Source organism: Cydia fagiglandana, chromosome 18 (assembly GCF_963556715.1).
Source record: "Cydia fagiglandana chromosome 18, ilCydFagi1.1, whole genome shotgun sequence".
Taxonomy (NCBI): Eukaryota; Metazoa; Arthropoda; class Insecta; order Lepidoptera; family Tortricidae; genus Cydia; species Cydia fagiglandana.
The window spans coordinates 9,450,365-9,469,975 of record NC_085949.1 but is presented as its reverse complement, the minus strand read 5'-3'; the positions used below and the strand labels follow the sequence as shown (position 1 = coordinate 9,469,975).

General features: G+C 39.7%; 2 protein-coding genes across 4 annotated transcripts in view; one reads left to right on the top strand and one right to left on the bottom strand.

Moving 5' to 3' along the window:
• Nucleotides 1–19,611, top strand: part of LOC134673527 (F-box only protein 11) — a 338,938-nt gene that overhangs the window by 8,950 nt on the left and 310,377 nt on the right. The window contains exons 8-14 of one of the 2 annotated variants that reach the window (XM_063531526.1): nucleotides 441–767; nucleotides 1,214–1,408; nucleotides 2,192–2,497; nucleotides 2,657–2,837; nucleotides 3,430–3,577; nucleotides 4,186–4,284; nucleotides 4,403–4,536. In XM_063531526.1, coding sequence (XP_063387596.1) covers nucleotides 441–767; nucleotides 1,214–1,408; nucleotides 2,192–2,497; nucleotides 2,657–2,837; nucleotides 3,430–3,577; nucleotides 4,186–4,284; nucleotides 4,403–4,532 — 1,386 coding nt within the window. In that variant the 3' untranslated portion in view covers nucleotides 4,533–4,536. Of the gene's footprint in view, nucleotides 1–440; nucleotides 768–1,213; nucleotides 1,409–2,191; nucleotides 2,498–2,656; nucleotides 2,838–3,429; nucleotides 3,578–4,185; nucleotides 4,285–4,402; nucleotides 6,229–19,611 lie in introns of those variants that run through there. The other variant, XM_063531525.1, reaches the window with a different exon arrangement.
• LOC134673495 (uncharacterized) lies at nucleotides 14,884–19,321 on the bottom strand. Of its 2 annotated transcripts, none has more exons than XM_063531488.1 (8): nucleotides 19,148–19,321; nucleotides 18,741–18,923; nucleotides 18,397–18,627; nucleotides 17,968–18,108; nucleotides 17,314–17,419; nucleotides 17,085–17,229; nucleotides 16,716–16,772; nucleotides 14,884–16,599 (listed from the first exon to the last, which is right to left on the bottom strand). In XM_063531488.1, exons 1-8 carry the CDS (start codon nucleotides 19,259–19,261, stop codon nucleotides 15,006–15,008), a joined length of 2,571 nt encoding a protein of 856 aa, XP_063387558.1. In that variant the 5' UTR covers nucleotides 19,262–19,321; the 3' UTR covers nucleotides 14,884–15,005. The 2 variants fall into 2 exon arrangements, with proteins under 2 accessions (XP_063387558.1, XP_063387557.1); XM_063531487.1 differs by having other exon boundaries at nucleotides 14,885–16,599; nucleotides 17,299–17,419; nucleotides 19,148–19,320.

The window sequence follows — 19,611 nt, the reverse complement described above, 5'->3', positions numbered from 1 at the left end:
GCACCACTTGACTTCCTTTCGCGTGCGCGACCATAGATAAGATAATCACTTGAATTTTGACAACCCTAAATAGCCAAAAGGGATAGCATGATTCGACCCTGAACCGCTGTCAGACTTCGGGTTTGTAGGAAGTGTCCTTTCTGTACGGTAGTACTATTATTTATTCTGTGCTGGTGGTGGTAATAATAAGTTACGCAAATTCGCTCGTATCCGAATGATAAGTTAGTGCACTGCTCTGTAGATTCGAACGAGGCAAGCGAGAGGTCATTTCGCTCTCTTGGCCCTCGTACGCGATTGTTGATAGACGCTTTTACTTAAGTCATAACTAGTAATGTACTCCTGTAACGTAATAGGATGTTACTCGCATGCGTGCACCTTGACGCAGTATGTAAATCAGACTCACATTACATTTTCCTAACAAAACGCTAAATTGTTTTCAGGGCTACTTTGAAGCAAATGACATTCACAACAACAGAATCGCCGGTTTCGAAGTGAAAGCCGGCGCCAACCCCACCGTAGTACATTGCGAGATCCACCACGGGCAGACGGGCGGCATCTACGTGCACGAGTCCGGCCTAGGCCAGTTCATAGACAACAAGATACACTCCAACAACTTCGCGGGCGTGTGGATCACGTCCAACAGCAACCCGACCATTCGTCGCAACGAGATTTATAACGGACATCAGGGCGGCGTGTATATATTCGGCGAGGGCCGCGGGCTGATTGAGCACAATAATATTTATGGGAATGCTTTGGCTGGAATTCAGGTTAGTTGCTTGTTTACTTTATACTTATTATTTGATTCTAAAAGGAGCGATGAAGAATTTGACTCTTGTATGGGTATTTTCATTTTAAATTGCACTTCTATTATTCCAACTCATGTTATGTTTGAGTCTCGTAATACTTACTGTTTTGTGACTAAACATATCGTCACTTCTTGTATGTCACACTGCTGCTGCATTCAAAGTTAAAACGCAGTAGCTCTGTATGCATCCCTTAGGATGGTATTACACGTATCCAATTTGTTTGTCCAGTGTGTATAGCGTCTCACTCTCTCATTAAGCAAAATGTGAGACGAGGCCTCTCATACATCGTTACCACTACGTAGTTTCTTTAATTTAGTGACAATTATTAATAACAGTCAAGTATAAAATAGTCTAGAAAATATTATCTACATTTACAACAATATTAACGTAATAAATGTTGTGTACAGATCCGCACAAACAGCGACCCCATAGTCCGGCACAACAAGATCCACCACGGGCAGCACGGCGGCATCTACGTGCACGAGAAGGGCCAGGGGCTGATCGAGGAGAACGAGGTGTACGCCAACACGCTCGCCGGCGTCTGGATCACCACCGGCTCCACGCCCGTGCTGCGCCGCAACCGCATACACTCGGGCAAACAGGTACCCGGACTATTAGGATTGTCACGCTGGTGCGAAGACACCGTTCGGGTGTGCGCCGTGGTTATTCACATTTTATCGTATGGCGTAGTATACATAAACATTCTCAAACAATATGTAAGTAGCTAAATAAAATAATTATAAATCCACATTCAGGGTCCCGAGCCACAAGTTTACGTCAGGTGTTAATCTATACAGATCTTCCGGGGGGCCTGGAAAAGAGTGCAGAGTGCAGCGCTGTATAATATGCTCAACAGTTTGAGCCTCTTCACCGCAGTCGCAGAGCGCAGAATCCCGCCCCAGCCCCATTTATGGCGGAAATAGTTACAGCGCCCGTGACCTGTCCGTGATTCACATTCAATATGAAGAATTAAAGACAACCACAACTGCTGACACAAGCGTATGGTTTGAGGACTCGTACAACCTTGTTTCGAGTCACCACCCATTGGGGCGGCAGCATGTTGAATATTAGGCGCAAAATACCTTTCCTATTGTTTCGTAGAGTTGAAAGCAGAATAAAATATTTGCTATAAAAAATAATTTGATTCAATTACTAAAAAGTATGTAGTGTCAAATATAGAATTGAATAGCCTGAAATATAAAACCTTCCATATTTCATAGTGTGATTGTGAATATTGCGATAGCCCTTTTACTTAACATAGTGTGCATAAGCAACTCTGCCTCAGATTGATATCTAAAGATTCTAAAGCCACTTAATAACATAATTTGACACGTGATTACACACACACATACAGAACATGGCCTAATGTATTTATTTTTTCACAGGTCGGCGTGTATTTCTACGACAACGGCCACGGAAAGCTAGAAGATAACGACATCTTCAACCACCTGTACTCGGGCGTTCAAATCCGAACCGGCAGCAACCCCGTCATCCGCGGCAACAAGATCTGGGGCGGGCAGAACGGCGGCGTGCTCGTCTACAACGGAGGCCTGGGGCTGCTAGAACAGAACGAGATCTTTGATAACGCTATGGCGGGTGTGTGGATTAAGACTGACTCCAACCCGACGCTCAAGAGAAATAAGATTTTTGATGGGCGCGATGGAGGAATTTGTATTTTTAATGGAGGAAAGGTAAGTCCCGATTGTACACCCTAAATTAAAATAATACATTAAAGCCTCGTAAGTCCCCGTGTACGTGTACAAGTACAAATTGAATTCGAGTTATGATCTCTTATAGAAATAAAAGAAAGTTCCAAATTTAAAACCTATTATCTATTTTGGTGAACACAGGGAGTATTGGAGGAGAACGACATATTTCGCAACGCGCAAGCGGGCGTGCTGATCTCAACTCAGAGCCACCCGGTGCTGCGGCGCAACCGCATCTTCGACGGGCTCGCGGCCGGCGTCGAGATCACCAACAACGCCACCGCCACGCTAGAGCACAACCAGATCTTTAACAACAGATTTGGAGGTAAGATGCAGTTACTTTATTTATTTTTTCTTTTGCTTCTGATGGTCTGACAGTAAGGTTTTGTGTAGCCGATTACTGTAGAGATTAAACGGGCTGGCTAAAAAGTAATGAATTTTTTTATAAAGTTAAATTCAATGGTAGGAAATTGGCTAGGAGATTGACTGGTAGAGAATGCCTGATCGCATTAAGTCTGCCTTTTGTGCTGTAAAGATTGTTTTTGTGCAATAAAGGCTAAATAAATAAATAGTTACCAGGTTTAATTAAGGATATAACGTCAAACTACAGACAGAAGTTGGGCTGCCCGTTACATACTTTTTGCCATTTCGGACATAACCAAGAGAAGCTCTGCACTATGTTTTTAATTTTTATATGATCATCCCTTCTTTTCTTCATAATTCAATGAAAAACGCAATTTGTGTTGATTTATTGTAAAATGTGAATGGAATATTTTTATTACTAACCTATTTGATCGTAAATTTACATATTTGCTCGCTTGAAGGTTTTCTAAAAGAGATAGGATACTTGCTAAGTATTTTAGAAAGCACCCCCTTTACTTCTTTAATTGTTTCTAATAATGTCACATTGTTTCCAGGCCTTTGCCTAGCATCTGGCGTGTCGCCATTAATACGAGGCAACAAAATATTTAGCAATCAAGACGCTGTGGAGAAGGCGGTCGGCGGCGGCCAGTGCTTGTATAAGATATCGTCGTACACGTCCTTCCCCATGCACGATTTCTACAGGTAACTTTTTATATCATTGATTTAAAGTTATTTTTACGATTCAGTAAATTTTGCAGATCGTCGCAAATTTGTAGTTTAGGCCGTAACCCGTTCATACGATTAACCTCGTAAGGCCCAACGTCCTATTTTTAGGACAGAAATGTAGTCCTTCCGGCCCAAGAAACTATATTAATTTATCAATTAGCGGCCCAGAGTCCTAAAATTAGGTCATTCACTTCTGACACGTACCGATCCTTAATCCTTCCTTCAGCTAATAATATGCCAATTTCAGATTTTATAGCAAGTAGAAGGTCTGGGCCGCTATTATAAGTACCTAAAATTAGGCCGTTGGGTAGATATGATAAACGTCCTAAAAATAGCTTGGGCCTTACGAGGTTAAGTAATCGCTCAGAAATCTTATAACAACAATATAAGTTTTAATGGTTTTACCTAAAAATGTTGATTGTGTCACTATATAACATACAGGATGTAATGTTATTAATCCGTCAATTTTATTTAAATTATAATCCGTCAATGTTTTTTTAAATTATAATATCCTAAATTAATAAATCAAAACACCCCTAAACCTGAACTACAATAAAATTTCACCCATTCATTCATTTTTTTAGGTGCCAGACTTGCAACACGACAGACCGCAATGCCATTTGTGTCAATTGCATCAAAACGTGCCATCAGGGACATGACGTCGAATTCATACGCCATGATAGGTCAGTACTTTACAACAATTTTGTCCTTTATTTCAAGTTGTGTCGAGTCGGGTTTGATTGGAGAATAAATGTAGCAATAAGATGGATCGTAATAGGTTTTGTCTGTTGCCTACTGCAGATTTTTCTGCGACTGCGGCGCGGGCACGCTGTCGAACCAGTGCCAGCTGCAGGGCGAGCCCACGCAGGACACGGACACGCTGTACGACTCGGCCGCGCCCATGGAGTCGCACACGCTCATGGTCAACTGAGCCAGTACGTCCTACCCACTGTCCAGTGTCCGTCAGCTGAACCGAGACGCCGTCACGCTGTACTCTACGTCGGACGAATTATTTTTATTACCTAAATCTTCACGTTGTACATGTCATGTCGTGAGTCGCTAATATTTGTAGGGCGCTCTCCGCGCCCCCGATTCGCATTCGTGTAAACCTGTTATAATAATTAGGTACTAGTTGAACGATTGCTGGTATTTCGACGTTACGCTGTCTGTATATGTAGGGGCATTTTTTTAATCATCTGTACTTAATAATTATGTATTTTGTCGAGTAGTATCATGCATTCCCAAATTGTAATCGTACCATAATCTCAAAAATCACATTGATATATTAGAATAATGTTATTCGTTTTATAAGATGTACTGGTAGCAGTGTTTACATTATAATGTCTACTATAGTTTCATAATCATGAGGAATATTATTTTTTGTGCTCCTTCACTCTAAATTTTTCATTTCTTAATCAATATTGTTTATTATTATTTGTGTTTAGCACTTTATTTTGAAGCTACCATTTTTTGTTTCACAACGAATAATGTACGAAATCAATAGCAGGGATGACTGTGTTTTAAAATGCCATTTAAAATATTCATATAAGCCTATAAACCTTCTGTATAGTCCAAAAGTGCTAGAAGATAGGCAGATAAATTATCCTCGTATTATTATTTAGTACCTACCAAGATTTGGTTCTCCATCTGGCGACTGCGGACGTCAGGATAGCGTTTTGTAATATTTGCTGTCCACATTTTTATTGAATTGACGACACTTATTATATTTGATTTGGGGGCATTTATACCTCGGCTCTCCTGGCCCGGTGCACGGTGGCGGGAGCTTTAGTTAATAAAGATATGTAAGTATTGTTTGGGGTACAGCCGCGGTCGCGGCCGGACAGGCGCGGCGCCATTTTAATCTCTCCATTAGGAGTCTGCCTCGCCTAACTATTTTGGCGCTCCTAATGCGCTTTGTAAATATTTATGTCACACAATAATCGAAACGTAGTAATTAATGTATTTGTATCATTATATTTTTATTATTGATCACAACATGTATGTTTAATTATGGTTAGGTCGTCGTATGCTCAGAGCGGAGCCGCCGCGTTGCGGAGCGCGGGCCGGCCGGGCTCGCGCCCGCTACTGTATTATTAGGATGCAAATTTAAAGAATGTGCGTATTTAAATGGAAAAGATCTTAGGTACAATTGATATTTTATTATATTGTTAATTTAAATTTGGTATTGATATCGATCGAGAAGCAATGTTAGGAACTGGGAAAGGCCGAACGTGAGCGGCTAGAGTGCTGATAGTGATAAGTTAGCCGGTAAGCTATAATGAAAATCTAAATTACTCAGTAATCACTATTGCAAATTTCGAATTGTTAAATCGTCTCTCCATAGCACGGTATGTTCTGAATCTGCTTTTTTATAATCCTCAATCTGTGATCATCGCTAAATATGTAAGTGAAAATAATTTAGTTGGTCCCCACTACAGAACTATGACATTATTATTATAACATCAAAATTATTGTGGCGCTGATGCTTTATATAATTGAATGTGAAAAATTGTTATTTATTGAATTGTCAGTATGATCTTAATTTATTGAATTAAAATCTGGATATTTTGTTTATACATGAAGATACCACTGTAAAAGCCGTGATATACATCATATAATATTATAAATTGGCATTTTATTTACTTTGCTTTTCCCTTGATTACAATAAAATAGATCCTTTAGTGCGACTGTACCATTCCATTAGATATAATACGGCTCTACTAGCGGAAGCAGTTATAAAGTTGACCCAAAATTTTTTTATTAAGCTATGAGCTTCATCACATATGTTCCTTGAGTAATTCTAAGCATTTCAAGCCTGGGAGGCAATAAGAAATGTGTGTCTACTCGAATTTGCAATGGATTCAAATTTTCAACCCCTTTTTTACAGTCCATTTTTTAAATAACATAATATGTACTACAGTACCTACCTAATAAATTGTAAGTATTAAGTGTTAAGTTATATTAATACCTAATGTAGTTATAAATAATACCTTTCATTTATTTTCTGTAAACTGAAACCCTTTGACCGCCGTTGGCATGTATACAAGACAACGATAGAACGATACACTGGCGCCGCTGTCTTGTATACAAGACACAAATTCAACCGCTCCGTAAATGAGAAAAAACATCAATTGTAGTATTTTTTACACTCGTGTTAATATTTTTGGGTCTTTGATTTTTAAAATAATTGCATTCAAAGCAGATAAATAAATCCATTCTTTTATAATAAGGCAATCAAAAAAATTGCTCCAGTTTTCAACGTTTTTCATGTTCCTCGTCGCCGTTGTCTTGTATACAAGACAGCTAGGGATGGGAATGTTAACTCGATATGAGAATATTAGAGGTGCAACGGATAGTTGTTTGGCCGGATACCGGATATTCGGCCTGACCATCGGCCGAATATCTGGTATCCGGCCGCCGAATATTCGGCCAGCGGAGCTGCACCTACATTTCGGTTTTTCAGGTGCGCATTCTGCAGTTTTGACCTGTTTCTAAGTGAACGTTCGCGCGGACACATTTCTAGGTTCGAAATGAGTTCGAAGTCAGTGAAATCTCTAAATTGTTTTAAAATAATAAACAAGTACGATTATGACCGTGACTGTTTCTTAAATCCAATTCGTTTACTCCGAAATCAAGCAATGGTACTATCCGGTATCCGGCCGGATATTATAATACTGGCCGGATAGGCCGGATACCGGATAGTAACCGAATATCCGGTGCATCTCTAGAGAATATTCAAATTAAATATCAAGTGGCCAATCTGGTTTTATTTAAGCATTTTAACACCTGTTAAATGCCAATTGGTGATAACTAGTAACTAGAATACGTGAAACGAGAGAGAGACAGGCATAACTATAGCTGGAGTTCAGGGAACTTGTTCAGCTGTCCATAGTAGAGTCAGACAAGTAAATCTGTCCTTGTGGTCTATTTGCAGAACAAATGATTCATTTTGAGATGATAGTGTATACTGCAAAACGTAATTCAAGACCAAAAAAAGTAAGAAATGTTGCCACTTTTTACTAGCGCGTCTTGTATTTATGTACAAATAAATAAATAAAAGTACTTTATTAAATAGTAGTAGTAAAATTACTAAGCAATAAATTATCTGAGCGTGATTATTTATCAAAAGGAATTTACTATTTTACAAACAAATTATTGCAATGGCAACATTGTCGTACTTTTTTTGGTCTTGAATTACGTTTTGCAGTATAGTGGGGAGTGATACCCTGCAGTGACCGCTTCGCACAAGAATGGTACCTACAGGCGGACGCTCGGACTAGTCAGTGTCGCCTAACTATGAGAATGTTACCTATGTATTTGAAATTGACGAAAAATTATTATGGTAGGGAGGGTGTAATACGGGAACTGACAAGCTCTTCTAAGGAACATGTCGAATGTGAAACATGCATTCCCGAACATTTCTGATCCCCACCCTTTTCCAATATTATTGTTGTTCACTCATTGACAATTCAACCCACGTGCCATTTTCCCCAACGCAGTTCCGGTATATTTATGTTATCGACACACGATGCGCGGCTCTAACCTAACGCTTATAAAGTTTACGTACCGACAAGCAGGGGCGTAGCTAGAGGATATGGCGCCCGGGGCAGACACCAAATTTGCGCCGCCCCCCCCCCCCCCCCCCGCAAACGAAATGAACTTAAGGTGGCCACTGACAAGCCTTCCAACAGTCCAAATAGCGTGGCTGCAATCCAAAATCGGTCCGTGAATGTCAAAAACGTACAACGTTTAATATTAGGATGCCGTCCATTTGGATGAATCCATTGTAACGGCATCCATTTGGAAGGCTCGTCAGTGGCCTGCTTAACGAAACGAAAGGGTTATTTTTTGCTTGAATAAGTTTACTTTTAATGTAGACAAATACAGTGTAGGTACCTATGTTTTTTTAGTACATCAGTGGCCAACAAGCTTACGACCCACCTGATGGTAAGCGGTCACCGCATCCTATGGACGTCTACACTCCACTACACTACACTACACATGCGCGTTGCCGACCGTTTTAAAACGTATAAACTTCTTTTTTGGAGATCTCTATTCATAGGTACAGCGCGGCTTTGGACTGATTTGAAGGACCCAAGGTGGCATCCAGGTGCTCCTGACCAAAGGTGACAGCAGTACTCAATATATGGGATCAGTCTACCCCAGAGTAAAGTATGGCGGTGGCCTCCCTTTATTGAGCACACCGAGTTTTTTTTGATACGAGCGCAGCCTACCCAGCAAGGTGGCTACGAAATTATTGGACGTCACTGATGGAGATGTCAACACCGATCGAGGCTCCCAATTAGGGTTTGCACGACGGATCTGAAATGTATGAGAAGATCCGTGGATCCGGATCCAGATCCGGATAATTTCATACATTTCGGATCCGGATTGCAAACCTTACTCCCAATACTCCCTGACATGGGAAGGGTTGTGCCTTGAAAAATGAGGTTTTCTTAGCGGTAAACGCGCAAATTTGAGTCATGGTAGGATTGAATCGGATTAAATTGTCCTGATCCCACACCGAAACTCTGGATAGAATGCCTCGATACCTGACACAGTTATTTCTACTATTATTTTATGGGGTCACTTCCCCATCGCTATTTCAGTTCAGTCCAGTTCAGTTATCAGTGCAAATACCACGAACAATTATTAGAAGGCAGAAAAGCAAAGCAAAGCTTCACTCCAGAATTTCTTAACAAAAGTTATAAGTCTCGAAAACTACGAAAAATCGGCTAACATCTGGTACATGGGGTATATTCTGATAACCCACGACGAGGATTCTAAAAAAAAAATATGGGCGTCAAGGTTTGGACCAGCCTGTAGGTATACAGGGTGGCTAAAAAATAACTGCATTTTCGTTGCCAGGCAGGTTTTTGGATTATACTGAGCAACTTTTACTATTAGTCCAACCCCTAAGTCGCGAAAAAAATTTGGCTGTTTCCTACATTTTGGCTGGTCCATTTTCTATGGGAGGGTAAACTTTTTTTTCGCGATTTCGGGGTTAGTCCCGTAGTAAAAGTTGCTCAGTCCCAAAACCCAAAACCTCCCTGGCAAGGGGAATTTAGTTATTTTTTAGCCATCCTTGTATAGTACTGTCGTCCGCATATCGATGAATGTCGTCGATAGACAACATGTCACAGATATGCAGCAACTATTGAAGCAGCCGGCCTAGCCAAGGTTACAATCGCTATCGCTTCGACAACGAAAAGCATTATGTCTCTCTATCACTCTTCCTTATTAGTGTGACAGTGACAGTTGCGTTTCGATCGCTACAGAGCGTAAGCGATTGACATCTTGGCTACGCGGCCAGGTTCCGTCTACTACGGCTCATATGCGCCTGCCGGACCAAGGGCTAGCGATCCATTTGCATAGGTAGTCTCTTGGAGAGTCCATAAGATGGTAACTTCGACAGGAGACCCCTAACGGAAAAGACGCGCTAACACGGGACACAACTCTGAAGCACTCGGCCCGCTCGCCTTATAAAACGAAAGCATAGCAACTCCCGCCTTGATGGAAGTTTCTTGCATAGAGTATTCGCACTGCGGGATGGTGGGCGGTAGGGCGCTACCGTCGTCTGTCAAGGTCGAGTTCGAGGCAAAAAGAGTAAGAGTAAAAGATCGGCTTTCTCTTTTGCGCTGTGGGCCAGAATACCATCCGCATTTCACACTTCACAGTGGTGGTAAATATGACTGACAAAAGTTTCCCTGCTGCCTTTTAGCAAGGCGGAGAGGTACAGGTCTTTTGCTCATTTTGGCGCCCCCCCTTGGACGGCGCCCGGGGCACGTGCCCCCTCCAACCCCCCCCTAGTTACGCCTCTGCCGACAAGCGCTTACGCCGTTGACCTAGAGACTATTATTACTTAATCCGCGTGGAAACGGTCCTTGTCGGTCCGCACTGCGGGCAGTCCATGCGCGCCGTTGTCATGTATACAAGACTTCTCGTAGAGCCTAGTGCGGTGATATTACGTCATGAATCGATATTGTTTAGTGGTTGTTTTTAATGATAAAGACCTTTATTTTTAACATTGTCGTGTGTAAAAAATATGTTAAGTTTTGGCATTCTCGAAATAAATTAAAGTTGGTTGAGAACAAAGCCAAATTGAGAAGATTTTTACCATAAATTGTAAATATCGATATCACAATTTGCAATCCCTAAACTTTTTATTAGTTGTTTACTTAAAATTTACTCTGGCGTGTGAGTGAGCGTCTTTGCGGACTAGGTCCGGCGGCCAAAAGGCTGTTAGGGGATGAATTTTACAAAACGCTGAAATTACTTTTCCTGTCTTAATAATATCCCCAAATACAAAGATTCAAGTCCCGCGTTCGAAAAATTTTTTGATATCCATACAAACTTTCAACCCCTTTTTCACCACCTTAGGGGATGAATTTTCAAAAACGCTGAAATTAGTTTTCTTGTATTTTAATAATATATCGTTTTACGAAGTTTCAAATTCCTAGCTTAAAATAAAACTTGAACCCCATACAAACTTTCATCCCCTTTTTAACCCCCTTAGGGGTTGAATTTCTCAAAATCACTTAATATCTCTTGTACACTTTATAAATGTAATCTAGTGTGCAAATTTCAACTTTCTATCTTTTATAGTTTCGGCTCCGCGTAGCAAAAATCTCCAACCAAATTTTACACCTTTTTACGTTTTTCTTAAAAATTACTATGAAACTGAAAAAACAAATATCAGCAATGAATTCTACGTCTTTGGTTTATACGAAAATGATACCAAACTTGCCCTAGTACCCACCAGGATCAGAATAGATTTTTTTTAAAGATGACGGGTGGCGGCCGTCTTTGTACAAACCCCAGGCTAGAAATGCTTAGAATTACTCAAATATCAGATGTGATGAAGCTCATAGCTTAATAAAAAAAATTTGGGTCATGTATGGCAGCGTTATTACATAACTGATTCCAGTATACTGTCCAGAAATGGTTGAGTAGTCATACAAGTGTTTACCACTGTGTAACAGCTGGGAATAACCGAAAACTGCTAGATTAATCAGGATCGTAGTTATGCAGAAAACGACCAACCCCATTTTGTTATCAATGCAGAAAGCGACCGAAGCTACTGAGTTAGGATGTAAGTCACTTTGACAAAAATAAAAAGTTGATCGCTTTCTACAGAACTACGGATTGTGTACATACTCGTAGGGATACAGTCAACAGCAGAATGCAGGCGACGTGTTCAAAACGACTTAAACAATTCATATAAACACAACTTGAACTTGTAAACCGCGGGCCAGGAGCAAATATCGTCAGTCATCGCCTCCCGCTTGATACTTTGTCATATGATAGTTTAGATTTTATTATAAATAAAAACAATCGTCAGCCGGTTGTATAGCGGTGGAAAGACCGTCAGTTGATCATGTCCACAAATCCATAAGGCGTTCATTGAAATGCCTGATGAAATCCTACATGCAAAGTTTCATGATTTAGTTATTACTATAATAAAAAGGTACAGCGCTTATTTATTACATGTTTATGCAAGTAGCTGACGATCTTTCCACCGCTATACAACCGGCTGACGGTTGTTTTTATTTATAATAACATCTAAACTATCTTCTGACAAAGTATAAAACGGAAGGCGATGACAACATTTATTTTATTTTTTTACATGTTTCGGTGGCTGCCATTCCTCAACCCACCAACGGAGCGCCAGCTGACGTCCATGAGGGATTATCATACATAGCCGTTAACCAATATACGAGTTATGGTTAGGGAGGCGAATAGGGGAATTTTCGGCAATACTCGAGCGTGGCAGTTTAAGATATGAGAGATACCTTAGACCTAATAGAACAACCTTGTAAAGTATTTAGCTCTATATGTAGTGACGCGCGCCTAGGATAGACGATCAGATTAGTAAAAAAAAATGGATAGTCTGAAATACTCGAGCGCGTCAGATTAAGATATTGGGGGTTGATTTTAGTGTTTAAAGACTAAATTTAACTAATCTGACGATAAGTCCTTGAGTCCTTGACGCCGCCGAGTTATAGGGTCGCGAACTTGTAAAAAAAAAACGTTAATCCGGCATTCTCGAGCGCGATTTTTTTATTTTTTATCTTGAAGAATATAATCTAAAACTTACTAAAAATACAAAATCTGCCGGTTTCCGCATGACCGGAAGTGTGGAGGAGCCATTTCGTCTTCCTAAGAACGCGTTGCGGCATATAAGTCGCGAACGATACATTTTACAACAAAAAAAGTTTAAATAAACAAAAAAGGTTATTTTATTTTACACAAAAAAGGTCTCTTTACATTTTTGTCCAAAGTTAAAACTTTTTGACTTGAAGCATCATAAAAACTCAAACTCCCGGTTTTTTGAGTATATCTCGAAAACTGAGGGTGTTAAAAAAAATTGATATGAAATAACGGTGATTAAATTATGTGACTTTTATTATATCTCAATTTTTTTTTTCTAAAGCTTCTCGACAATTTTCGTGGACTCGGAAAAAGTTACGCGTATCTGTATACAAAAGTATTATTAACATGTACAGTTTCATGTATGTATATTATTCAATAGCCTGTTGATCCTCAAATTGTTTTTTGGACGTACCGTAAGCAAAACGAAGTGAAGAATTGAAGCAAAAAAGAGGAATTTGCCATAAACATGTAATACAGACTGAGCGCTTCGCGGAAATATGCCGTCCTACCAGTATTTTTCCTTTATTTCGCAACATTGATGGTGGGGAAAGAAGCGGTAGAAGGGAATTAATTTTCGGTACACCCTAATATATATATATATATATATATATATATATATATATATATATATATATATATATATATATATATATATATATATATATATATATATATATATATATATATTATGGTCCCCTAACGTAGACCTATGTGCCCTCAGTATGACGCCGATTGAAGAGAGAGAAAAGACCCGACGGTATATTTCTCGAATGTACAATTATAATCCAATTTTTATATCATTTCATTTTTTTATACAATAAATAATACACTTCGTACTACATTTCATCTACATTTACGTTGGTTGTATCTATCGCTTTATTGTCATTCTTAAATTCCCCGTTTTATCAAGGAGAAAGAAAGGAAAAAAAAGAAACCAAAAAACCTTTTTCGGTCAGATTAAGAGAACCCACCAACATTTTTGTCAGATTAAAAAAATATGCTTTCAGGATACCGAGATAAACCTCCCCTATGAAAATCTGACGCGCTCGAGTATTTCAAAAAAACTTTTTTTTTTGCATTTTCAAAAATTCATCGTAACTTATCGTCATGCCGAAATCGTCAGTTTTTTTAAAGGAAGCTTCCTTGGGGCCTACTTAACACCCCTTCCGAAAATCTGACGCGCTCGAGTAAATTTTTTTTTTTTGCATTTTTGACTACTTTATATGCCTACCCCCACCACGCATTCCGGCAGATTAGTATACCGTTGTTATCAGAGGCACTCGGGGCATACGTAGTATGAATATCTGACGCGCTCGAGAATGCCCAAGTAACTGTTTTTTTTAACATTTTTGAAAAACCGTACACGCCAAACCCACCGCTAAAATGGTTTTTGCCATACGAGCTTTTCTTTTCGAAATTATTTTATCTTTCGATTTTGATAGGTCGCGACGGCGCCGTTGAATTACGCCATTTAGCTACCTCGCCTCCCTAACTATTATAGCCCGGGAGGCGATTGGTCAAGAAATCTGTTCGTGGCTCGCGGTCTATTGAATGTTATGTAAAACCTGGCCAGGAATATATTGATCACGCGCCATGTTGCGGAATTTCACTAGAACTAATTTTTTCATACTTTAAAAATATACATGAGAAAAACAGTGCTCTCTGGACAATGATCATATACATAGAAGTTATGCCAACTCTCGCAAAATTGTATTTAAACGACACCTGTCAGCTCGCTAACTTTGCTACTTCTTTTGCTGACTGTACGGTATGTACATATGTGTATGATTGAGCAGTATTGAAATATTTGAAATGCACCCCTGACTTATTCAGTCGACTTAACTTTATGCACCCCGATACATAATAAGAAGGTATAATTGAGTAGCCTTTTAGCTGCCGTGTTTTTTTTTTAACTACTTGCAAGAGAGGGGCTGTAACTACGTTGTTTACCTAGGCAGAGGACACAGCGGTGGACCGATTTGTATGTTCTTGTTTGGAAGTTTATCCCGTTGCAATGAAGTCAGTACAAAACAAAAATACCACAGAGGAAGAAATCAATGAAACAACAACGCTCGATCGAAACAAATTATCTATTAGACTTTTGTATATTTATTTACACATGGCCACTTGATTCATTTAATCATCATATATCTTAAAACTTATGATTATTAAGTACAATTTCTTTCGTGCAAAATAAGATGATTGATTATTGATTAATACTAAATGAATAAAAATAAATGTAAAACTTTGATCAGTTAGCTTGTTGAGTGTACGCTCGCAACAGTTTTTGGCGCGGAGACCGTCTTCTAGGCGATACGTGTATCGCTTTGAGAGGGGTATTCGGTTTCTTGAGATCACTGGAACATGTAGGTGTCCGTAAACTTCTTGGTGTACAGAGAGGCTTCCTCAAGGCAGGGGTCATAAAAGGAGTAGTTTTTACAGGTAAAGGTTGTGGGGATACTTTTCTGATTGGGGGTGTAGTCTTTCTACACAAATGAAAAGTATCAACTGTATATTTACTTTGGGTTCCATATTGGCGGTAAGATTTCGGAGGCACGTTTGGAGGAACATCTACATTTCGGTGAGTTCGAACAGGTATGCCAGGAGCAGAGCTTTCAGTTACACTCGATTGAACTTTTGGTTTCACGTGAGCTATTAACTTCGGCTGCTTATTCAATTGGTTAACATTGACCCGAGGTCTCCTTGCGAAGCCAGAATGCGAGCTTTTATCGCTCCGTCCTGATGACTTGTCAGATCCTGATTCAAAGAGTTTGGCCTTGGCCAAAACTGCACCTGCATTCTGTTTCCTCAGTTTATTAACTGAAGGCCTCCCAGAGAGACCTGTGCTGTCCATCTCGCCAGTCTTGTCCATAAAGAAAGCTGCGGCACTCCGCCACTTCTGTTGTGAATTAGAAGGACTCTTTGTGAATTTTTTAAAATTTCTCGTAGTAACATTTTGGTAAACTCCCGATTGATTCATTGAGGTATTCGACTTTTCAGTTGAATTCAGAGTATTATTTGTAGAGTTGTCTGACGCTGTTGCGTCCCAGCTATTAATAGTAACGTTCAGAGATCTGCGCGTTGGACCTCTGTTAAATGATTTATCTAAATTATAATCAGAGTTGAGGCTGATTCGTTTACGCAACTGATACTTTTGACTAGAATCAGTGAGCGATTTGTCTGATAGTGAGGCATTGCTCTCGTTAGACTTCGGTGTCTTTGGTGCAGCTAAGTCTGGTTTGGCCGTACTGGTACGATCCCGACGAATCAGTCCCACGTAAGGATAAAATCTATCTGCGTTTTGACTAGCTTGTGACGCCACAGAAGCGTTCCATGACTTATGCCTAACAATTTTTGGAATGTTCTCTTTAGATCGGCGTCGTATAGAGCCGATTTTCCGGGCGCTCGGAGATCTTATTACCTTTGCCTGTTCATTAGGTCGTATTTTTAATTCCTTACTTAAACGTCTCGCTAAATGATCTGACGTTGGGCAGTTAAGCATCGCCACTTCCTCCAAAGTTTGCTCGTAGACACTCTGTACTTGTTGCAACGGCTCAACTCTAGGTATGACATCGGTAAATTCTCTAGACAGTCTATTCTCTATGGCGGATACTCGACTTTTGATTTCTTCGTATTCCTGTTTAGATATTCTGACATAGTCTTTGTCAGGCTTCTGGTCTGGTGAAAGGTCGATAGTGTCGTGAGCACTGAACAAACGTTCAGAGGAAGTGAGCAGGTCTTCACTGCTGGCACTTGTTTCGGAATTTTTCATATCGGAATTAATTATTGGGGTGCTTCTTGCATCCATTAAACTCAGCCTTATTCTCTTCCTTTCGGTGATGCCCCTGTTAATCATACAAGTTAATTAATGAAGTAGTATCTCATAGACCACAGTACATAGAATGATATTGATAAAAGATGAATAATGTATGTATTCCATTTACCAATTACTGTTACTTACATTTTCATTGGAGTAAACGATAGTTCTTTCTGAGGGAGATTCTTCTTTATCTCTTTTCTGTAACAAACATAAAAAGTTTATTTAAACTGTCAAACACTTTCAGAAAAATAGACATCATAAAGGAAACTCGCAGTGACCCTGACAACTTGGAGACTTGTGGTGACGGGAAAGGTGGACGGCAGACAACCTAGAGGACCAAGTCCAACAAGATGGTGTGACCAAATATCCACCCAGATGGACATCGACCTCACACTAAGCAACGCTTTCCACAAAGCAATCAACAGGGAGAAGTGGAGCTACCACATCGAAAATAAGTATGCGGAGTCACAATCCTCAGCAGTGAGAGACCGACTTAGAAGAGAAACTCACTTGGTTTTAGCTGAAAGTCCCTCATAGCTATCAAATTTCCGTTTGGACGCCGACTTGCTCAATATCGGAGTCTTCCCATTCTCGCACACAGTAGCTGGTGTATTCACACCTCCGGACACCATCTTACGCAGTCCACTCAACATGCCTAGAACAGAAAACATTTTAGAACATTGTTATCAATCGAGTTAACTTTTTAATTAATGTGCGAACTTACGATTAAGGGACCCACTTCGTCTCTTCTTTCTTCTTGCTAAATGCGCTTCTGTGTCGTCATCTAACTGTGACATAAGGTCATCAGTCAAAAGACCTATATGTTGAGAATTTTCTATAAATATCTGAAAATAAAAAAATTAAAATATTTAATATTGAAAACGCCTGGAAGAGCTTCTGGTCCATGAAGGCACTATTAAAGGGTGACCTTCCTCTGTGTCTTAAGCGCAAACTTATCGACATGTGTATTCTGCCTAACCTATGGTGCCCAAACATGGTCATTAACGGAGGCTCTAAAGTTCAAACTCAGGTTTGCTAGCGAGCGAACGCAGTATAGTACTGGCTGGCTAGGGCGAGTAGGGCGCAGGCAGATCAAAAAGGAGATGGCGGGACGGCTTGGACGCATTTAATCCGGATTGGCGGGAACATACAAACAATTGGGTTGAGTGGAGGAAAGGAGGGGAGGCCTTTGCCCAGTGGGACACTAAACCAAGCTAAAAAAACATTTAAATGGTGCCTAAAATACGAGGGGAAAATCCTGGACAACAGGATTTGAGGATTTCATCCCTTCACTTCAAAAACTGTAATTAATAGCTGCATCTGTACAAAACAAGGATAATACACAAAATTATTAAGGTTCCTTTTGTGTGGTAGCCTTGAGTTTGATATTCACCTTGACTAAAGCAACATGGTGCTCCAATCTCTGAGCAGACGAGGCAGCAGGTAAAGGCATGATGCTAGGAGCCATCACTATTGCCAGGTTTGAAGAATCCATCAAGTTCTCTTTGTGCCTTGATGCAATATAGTTGAGCAACTGAAACAATAGTCCACAATTTTAACAGTAAATCAGGTTTTCCTACCTGTAGGTTTCATCCCCGTAGTAAAAAAAAAACAAAATGTGTGACAGCCAGCTGAGGGTAGGTCACAAAAAACTCTCATTGTTAAGTAGTAAAAAATAAATTACATGAAAAACGTAAAAAATTAACTCAAGTATAAGATATTGGTTTACCTTTGACTGATTATGTTCAGCTTCATAAATATTTCCTTGTATACTAAAATTAACAAGAAAAGGTAGTATTTAAAGCAATACTGAAAAATATACCTCCATAATGTAATGCAGCAGGTGAACATGTAATACAGGTAACAGCAGCAATGTGTGCAGGAGTGGTTTCAAGGCATCATCACCAGCAGTGACCCTGCAGCGGAGGAGTAAGTCTTGCACTTCTGCACTGATCAGTGGTTCTGGTAAACATCGCAGGTAGAGCTTCAGTACACTCGCCACATCAACCGGATGATGTCCTTCTGATACACACCCACCGGCATCCAATAGTCGCTGGAACATCATTAAAACAAAATTTAAGGATATATGATTGAAAACCTTAAAATTCTCATTGTTACGCACTATTTACTCAAGTAAATACGATAAATATTAAGTTAATGGCTTACCTTTATATCCTTTTGACGAGTTTGAGACCCCGCTTTACGAAATAGGCCCTCGATGTGGGCGTTAGTACGAAGAACTGCTGACATTTCGTTTACCACTAGCGGTACACACAAATTACTCCCACAGCAAATAACACTGCCCGATGGCACTTTTGCCAAAGGAGCTCCGAATACCGTTTTGTGATCCTGTAAAGAAATATATGTGACTAAATAAAACAAGACAGCCGGCCTAGCCAAGCTTACAATCGCTATCGCTTCGACATCGAAAAGCATTATGTCTCTCTATCACTCTTCCATATTAGCGCGACAGTGACAGTTGCGTTTCGATCGCTACGGAGCGTAAGCGATTGGCATCTTGGCTACGCGGCCTGATCTACTTGCTTTTGCAATTAGACAACGACAGATCTTACCTTAACATTTTTCAATATGATTTTCTTTAGCCTATGCTTTAAACCAGCTTTCTTCAGTTCACCAACTATTATTGACTGTAATTTAGTATGATTAATCCCGTCTGATATAATCATTTTGTTTATTTGAACAAATTAATCACTAATTTCAATGATTATTTCAAACGTTCATATTCGTTACTAAACGTTCCAATTCACGATGTTAAGGAAATGGGTTCAGATACATTTCAGAATAGATAAATGCTTGTTTTTTTGTATGGTTTACAGAAATTTATGTTGAACTTTAACTGAAAAATATTAAATTTACATTTTTTTTGCTAAATATAATTCGGCATTCAGAATTCCTTATAAAATTAAACCAAAGATTGGATTTTATACAGCGTAATATGGATAATTTTCGTTTAGAAATAGTGCACATCGTGGACTTGTCACATGCATAGATGTAGGAAATAAAGTCATATAGATAT

Coding starts and splice junctions, on each gene's coding strand:
- LOC134673495 (XM_063531487.1), bottom strand. CDS start 19,261: ATGATTATATCAGACGGGATTAATCATACTAAATTACAGTCAATAATA. Junction 18,924..19,147: donor TCATATTGAAAAATGTTAAG/GTAAGATCTGTC, acceptor ATTTCTTTACAG/GATCACAAAACGGTATTCGG. Junction 16,773..17,084: donor GGACTTTCAGCTAAAACCAA/GTGAGTTTCTCT, acceptor TGTTTGTTACAG/AAAAGAGATAAAGAAGAATC.